Here is a 7218-nt window from a genome sequence, read left to right on the forward strand (position 1 = left end):
CAGTTCGTTTTGGAACCTTATAAAAAAGGGGCTCTATTCAGCTCCAAAAAGGATTCTACTATTGTTACAAGCCAAAGACCCTAATTTGGCACTGTTTAGAACAATTTTTCTTAACTTAAAAGTTATTTTTAAAGTCTAATAAATGTTGAAATTGATCACAGTTATACTGTAATGTGAATGTATATAATGTAAAAAATAGAAATTTCATTATTTTCATAGAAACATCAGTACCAGTATTAGTGTGTGTTACTGGCCTTCATTTATAAAAAAGATGCAATTAAACAAGCATTTAATACTGTATATATACTGTTGTTATTCAAAAAAGGGCATTCTCTAGCCATCTGAGCAGAGAACTGTTTTGCCACCATGATTGATTGTGATAAGAAATCACTTTTTTTTTGTCCCTCTCCCAAAGGAATTCTGGATTTTTTTATTTTATTTTTTTATTGTTTTGAAACAATATTATATAGGTGCAGTTCCACACATTAAAGATGGCAAACCATGCAGGACAATGACGGAAAGCTCATCCACTGTTAGAACCTATTAACACTGGTGTTCCACCCTGTTATGCTCCGTTCCACCCTGTTAGACAAGTAATTTTAAATAATAATTTGACAGCAACGTTAATATATATGTTTTTGAGCAAAAAAAAAAATATTTTTGCCATCCTACTGGCAAAAATGGGCACAAAAACGTACCTGTTCTTAATAATCAAGACATATTCTATTCATCAATAATTGTTTTGTTATTGTTTCAAGAATAAAAAATACTAAGATGGCAAAAGGGACATATACTATCCAAGAAAAGCTCATTATTGTTTAACATTTACATTATTAACATGTTGTGATGACTATGTATATGTCCCTAACAGGGTGGAATATTTTCATGGCCAGTGTCTGAACAATCTACCTATAATTATTATTTTTATAGTCCCTGAGCTTGACCAATATGTATTCCTAATAACTAAACGTCACTATTTTGGTAGAATGCTAAAAACATGAAAATCATTAACCTTTTTTTCCAACACTTATGAAGCCAAAATGTTACCGCATACCAGGAATGACCCGAATATATTTAACTAAAAGACAGTGTACTGCTATATTTTGCTCTCAAATTGCAATTTGCGCCTCCTGTTTTAAACAACACAATAAATTCTCGCGATAACTTGGAAGCCTATGTGAGACTACGAGTCGGATATCCGGTCTCTTTTCCGTGGTGGACTCCAAGCGAGAAAGTCCTCCATAATGAAGGTAGGAGGACTGAAATTGCTATTTTATGCGTTTTATTATTCACAATGTTGTCGAAATTTCGGACGGGTTGCATTTTACAGTCTCAAAACTACCCGATGTGATTTAGTTAATCGAGTTAGCCTCAAACAATACGAGGGATGGACGTTGATTCTGTTAGATTAAGAGGACAGCCGTGGAAGTGCGGCAACATGGCAGCGCCCGGGACAGACATGCAATGAATAAATGAGGAAACTTTAAAGTTGTTGCGGGTAATTAGCCAGCTTTGTCGCCAATGTTGTTACTGTAAATTCAACGTTTGGGCGCTTGTATTGAGTGTCAAACCAACACCCGGTGTTCAGTAGCATTAGCGGTTAGCTAGCAGACGTGTCAGATGAAGACCTCAGAATTTTGGCCATTTTGTATAAGAAAATGTAATTATCCCTGCTTTCCATTTAACAATTATAACTACAACACGCATTGTAATTCTCTCTCTTGTACTTCTCCAACTAGCTCAATATCTCGTTCCCTGCCACTGGCTGCCAGAAGCTGATAGAAGTTGACGATGAGCGCAAACTGAGGATCTTCTATGAGAAGCGCATGGCCACAGAGGTGGCTGCAGACTCTCTGGGTGATGAGTGGAAGGTAAGGAATCAGAGTCTCATTACATCGTTTATCTTTGTGTATTTCCAGCATCTGAATGCTTCACGTGTTGACAGTTGACACTGCAGGCTGGTGAAGTCTCGATTATATGTGACTTGATCAGTCTTTCCAGATTAAAGGGTTAGTTCACCCAAAAATTATGATTGTCATTTATGCACCCTCATGTCATTCCAAACTCATAAGAATTTAGTTCCTCTTCGAAACACAAATATTTTAATTGAAACCTGAGAGATTTCTGTTTCTCCATTTAAAAATGTATTCAACCAAAACTGTTTAATTTTGAGCTTCCATTTATCATAATTGAGTGCTTTAAGCATGTCCGCTGATCAATGTTTATATGTGGGAAAAAAAGCCTATGGTAAATATTTATGCTGTTGTGTCTGTTCAAGACTTTGACTTATTTTATACTATCTTTATGAATGTTTTGAATAGTCAGATTTTTTGGATACATTTTTTAATGAGGGACAGAAAGCTCTTCGATTTCATTAAATACTTTAATTTCTGTTCTGAAGACGAACAGAGGAACAACATGATGGTGAGTAATTGACAATTTACTTTTTTGTGTGAACTAACCCTGCAAGACTGTAGATTTGACTGACTAAACTGACTAATAACTCCTTTTTAAACACTTGGCATCATACTCTTGCTGACTTCGACAATGGTTACAGAGAAACACATGGCATTATACAAAATGAATTCAAAATATTAAACATGCTTGATCCTCTGACTATGAAATTGTAGTCTGAAGTTAAAAAAAAATATGGTGTGAATGATTTTTTTTTTTTTTTTTTTTTTGGTGGCATCTGCAGACCCTTTTGGCTGGTCAGTAGCTGAAAAGGGGGGACATGTGGTGCCTACAGCAACAGTGGAGCTGCTAAACGGATAACAATCTGTTCATATTAGTGGCTGGTTGTACTGAAAAGCTCTGTCAAACTTTGTGCAGTTCATTGTTGAATGATTCTGGAAAGGCTGTCTATGCAAATGTGCAGACTCGTTTGCCTGTTTACATGCCTTAAAAGGTGTCCAAGTTCATTTAAATGAGATGTATGTACATAATTGGGTCCCTAGCATGCTTTCCACCCAGATCTTTAATATAATGGTTTAATATTGTGCTGTTTGTACTGTCACAAGTGATTTCTTGCATTATATTTCATGACTCTCTTCATTTAGATTAAATCTGCCTGCATCTAGTTTATTATGGAAACTATGGCTCAGGAGGATTTAAAATATGTATGAAATCATAGTCTCTATGTGATTTTGTTAATGTTGGACTGCCCAAAATTTGCATCCAGGCTCTAATCTTGGGCAGCTACCATCGACTCGGCCAGACTTCAAATCTTGGATAAAGTTGTAGTGTTTTCCAACCTTAAAATCTGCTCAATATCAAACATGTTTAATGTCATCCGACTGCATGGAATCATAGTCTGAAGCTATGCCCATCATACACTACGCAATTTCTGTGAAATTCAACTCTGACTGCCCAAAATCTGCAGACTGGCAATGACTTCCTGCATCTAACTTTGATGACACCAGTGTGACAGTCGTATAGTGTTTTCCAACCTTAAAGGGATTGTTCACCCAAAAATGAAAATGTCGTCATTTACTCTCCAAGTTGTTCCTCTCCAAATTGTTGTTCTTCTGAAGACAAAAGATATTTTGAAGAATATGGTTAACCAAACTGTTGATGGACCCCATTGGCTTATCCTGAATAAGTTGCATTTGTTGTTTAAAAATGTAACTGTGACGTTTAACCTGCTGCACTTTTGACTGCAAAATCATCTTCAAACTGGCATTAACCATGTTTACATGTGTTGTAGGGCTATGTTGTGCGCATCAGCGGAGGCAATGACAAACAGGGTTTCCCCATGAAGCAGGGTGTGCTGACCCATGGACGTGTGCGTCTCCTCCTCAGCAAGGGTCACTCCTGTTACCGCCCTCGCCGTACCGGTGAGCGTAAACGCAAGTCTGTCCGGGGCTGCATCGTCGACGCCAACCTTAGCGTTCTCAACTTGGTCATTGTCAGGAAGGGTGAGTATAGCTAAAAAATAAGTAATATAATATAAATATAATATGGGATGTTATCCAGTTTTTACGCAACTGTGGATCCGCTTTGTCTTGAGCCATTCCATTAACCCTTTGACGCGTACGATCACACCGGCATGTTTGTTGCCTAAAGAGCCTTGTTTATTAAAAAAAAAAAAAAAAAAAAAAAATATATGGTATGCATGATTTAAATTTGTGGCACCAGCAGACCCTTTTTGCCTGTTCAGTAGCTTAAAAGGGGGGACAGTGTGATGCCAACAGCAACAGTGGAGCTGCTAAACGGATAACAACCTGATCATGTTTTTAGTGGCAGGTTGTACTGAAAAGCTCTGTCAAACTTTGTGCAGTGTATTGTTTAGTGAATCTGCCAAAATTATTGCATTGCATTGAATACATTAGATGACTATAAAATTGTTGCAAGATGGGTATGTCTTGCCAGCTTTATCCCCAAATGCATAGCCTACTTGTGAATGGGAGCTTGGATTTGGTATATATGGTCATAGCATCTAATTGATAGATTTTCCTCTTTCTTCAGGTGAGAAAGACATTCCTGGGCTGACTGATAGCACTGTCCCTCGCCGTCTGGGACCCAAGAGGGCCAGCAGAATCCGCAAGCTCTTTAACCTGTCCAAAGAGGATGATGTCAGGCAGTATGTGGTCAGGAGACCCCTCACTAAAGAAGGTACGACTACTAATAAAAGTATTTTTCATCATGTGATGAGTGAACATTTAATCATGAATGATCATTTAGCCGGTTATCTTGATTATTAGGTCATAATAGGCATGTTATTGATTGCCTAAAGACTCCTTTTTTTTTTTTTTATTATTTTTAAAAAACAATGGTATGAACTATTTAAATGTGTGGCACCAGCAGACCCTTTTTGCCTCTTCAGTAGCTTATAAGGGGGGACAGTGTGATGCCAACAGCAACAGTGGAGCTGCTAAACGGATAACAATCTTCATATTAGTGGCTGGTTGTACTGAAAAGCTCTGTCAAACTTTGTGCAGTGTATTGTTTAGTGAATCTGGAAAGGTTCTCAATGCAAATGTACAGACTTGTTTACCTGTTTACATGCATGAAAAGGTGTCCAAATTTAAGTTGTTTTCATTGGGACTTTTAGTCAAAGTTTTCTTATGAAATTGCCTGAACATTTTGTTTATAAATGGCATATGCAAGAGGCAAAAGTTCTAAAGAGTGATATTTGTTTGGAAGTACACGCTGCTTAGCGTACTTAGCGTACTTAGTTAGCTTAGGCTGTCTGCATCTAGTTCATTACTGGAACCTATGGCCCAAAAGGATTCAAAATGTCCAGAGACTTATGGGTGATCATGCTCTTTCTGATAGGCAAGAAGCCCAGGACTAAGGCCCCTAAGATTCAGCGCCTGGTTACGCCCCGTGTGCTGCAGCACAAGCGCAGACGCATTGCTCTCAAGAAGCAGCGCACACTGAAGAACAAGGAGGCGGCCGCAGAATACACCAAACTGCTGGCCAAGAGGATGAAGGTATGCAACTGTGGTTTAGTTTTGAGCAAAAAGTTTAATTGATGGTGTTTTCCTGAAATTTAACCTGTGTATGAACGAAGCCACCTATTTGTCTGAAAAAGTAATGTATGGATTGAATCTTTTACTGAAGTGCTGCAAAAGTGTTAAGCACAAACGGTGTAAATGAAAGCTATGTTGTGAAAAACTGAATATATACTTTTTTTTTTTTTTTTTTGTAGGAGGCCAAAGAGAAACGTCAAGAAAAGATTGCTAAGAGACGCCGTCTCTCCTCACTGAGAGCCTCCACATCCAAGTCAGAGTCTAGCCAGAAGTGAGACATGTGCCTCACAAATAAAACATTTCTTTGAACGTTCTATATTTTGTCTTGTTTCTTTATTGCCCCTTTAAAGTGGTGTGTTTCTGAGTTGAATTTTATGATTGGTCTAATTATCTTGGCCTTTCTACATTTTATTGTGAAAAATGCAATTAAGGTTTGGCGATCAAGATGACTTTAGTGAAGTACTTACACATTTTAAACACTGTAATTTTACATTAAGCATAATTCTCAAAGCATTTCTTGTGAAGATTGTTAAAGTTTAGATATACAGATCTAACCTAAAGGACCAAAATAAAAAAACAAAAAGCTGCCGTTTTCAAACAAGTAAAAACTTATTAAATGGTCATTCCAATATTGGTGTATCTCTGATTCATGTTTTAGTTTTAATGATCTAGCTATAAATGCTCTTAAAGAATTGATCTTTTAGCCATTATGCTTAACCCCAAATTAGAAACTTTTTTTTTTTTTCAGGGTATCCCATGTTAAATATGTTCATTGCACGTAGAACCTTTTATCAGGGCAATAACCATGAAAGTATGATGGCTAGCCCTGCTCTACCTTATGTCAAAGAACTAAAGTAAATGGAAAAATATCTTGTACCTTTTCTGTTCTTTTCATTACCATGGCCGACAGATAATTTATGCTCAGTGCGGCCAGTGGGGGGCAGCAAATTCATACTAATAAATGTGGGCTCTAGCGACATGGCAAGCCAATTAACAATTAATCTGGTACACTATCAGTATCTACAGCAGTGGTTCCCAAACCTGTCATAGAGGACCCCCAGCACATTTTTATGTCTCCCTATTTCTGACACACCAATTTCAGGCCTTGCAGTCTCTACTAATGAGCACATGAGTTGAATCAGGTGTTATATATGATGGAGACATAACATGAACAAAATTGACTGCTCAATTCCGTCAAACTGACGGATAAGCTTTATTTGAAGGGTAACTTTGTGATTTGTAACGATTAGCTCATGGAGCTAAGTTGTCAATCATCGGTGCGTACCAAACGGGATATATCGTCCTCCGAAGGGCACTAACCAGGGAGAAAAGAAGACGGCGCCTCTTTGATTGTCTCGTTAAGATGATGCTGAAGTGCGTTCCAAAAAAATTTTTTTTGACCCCTTCATCCCTTTGAAGCTCTCACTCCGGAGGGTAAACCCTTTGAAGGGATCAGGGCATAGGGATGAGCCCTTCTGAATGGACCGCAGGGCATTTTTGGATGATGCTAAGAAAACTCTGACCAATAAGAGGACAATTGTACTTGAATGTGACTTGCATAAACACATTTTAGTACGCTTTGAAATGTTGCCTTTTGAAAGTGAACCGAACCAAGAAGAAAATGCAACATCGTAACAAATTTAGTCCCTGTTTCGGAACAAAACCAGCCATCCATAGGTGTGAAAAAGTTCCCTAGTGAACCCAATGGCAAGCAAATGAATTAATACTATGTAATGAACAAGTG

The 7218-nt window shown here is 37.8% G+C and overlaps 1 protein-coding gene across 1 annotated transcript; it reads left to right on the plus strand.

The window, feature by feature from the left end:
• The first annotated feature begins 1096 nt into the window (after nt 1-1096).
• On the plus strand, nt 1097-5788 carry rps6 (ribosomal protein S6). Its single transcript, XM_048196574.1, has 6 exons — nt 1097-1250; nt 1740-1871; nt 3707-3917; nt 4468-4614; nt 5278-5435; nt 5654-5788. The coding sequence occupies exons 1-6, from the start codon at nt 1245-1247 to the stop codon at nt 5747-5749; spliced, it is 750 nt and encodes a 249-aa protein (XP_048052531.1). The 5' UTR covers nt 1097-1244; the 3' UTR covers nt 5750-5788.
• Nucleotides 5789-7218: the final 1430 nt, after the last annotated feature.

The sequence above is a fragment of the Megalobrama amblycephala genome, linkage group LG7, assembly GCF_018812025.1.
Source record: "Megalobrama amblycephala isolate DHTTF-2021 linkage group LG7, ASM1881202v1, whole genome shotgun sequence".
NCBI classification, from domain to species: domain Eukaryota; kingdom Metazoa; phylum Chordata; class Actinopteri; order Cypriniformes; family Xenocyprididae; genus Megalobrama; species Megalobrama amblycephala.

Bases quoted from the DNA above. Each gene is read 5' to 3' on its own strand.
- rps6 (XM_048196574.1), top strand. The intron at 3,918-4,467 runs GTGAGTATAGCT...CTCTTTCTTCAG, and splicing joins CTTGGTCATTGTCAGGAAGG to GTGAGAAAGACATTCCTGGG. The intron at 5,436-5,653 runs GTATGCAACTGT...TTTTTTTTGTAG, and splicing joins TGCTGGCCAAGAGGATGAAG to GAGGCCAAAGAGAAACGTCA.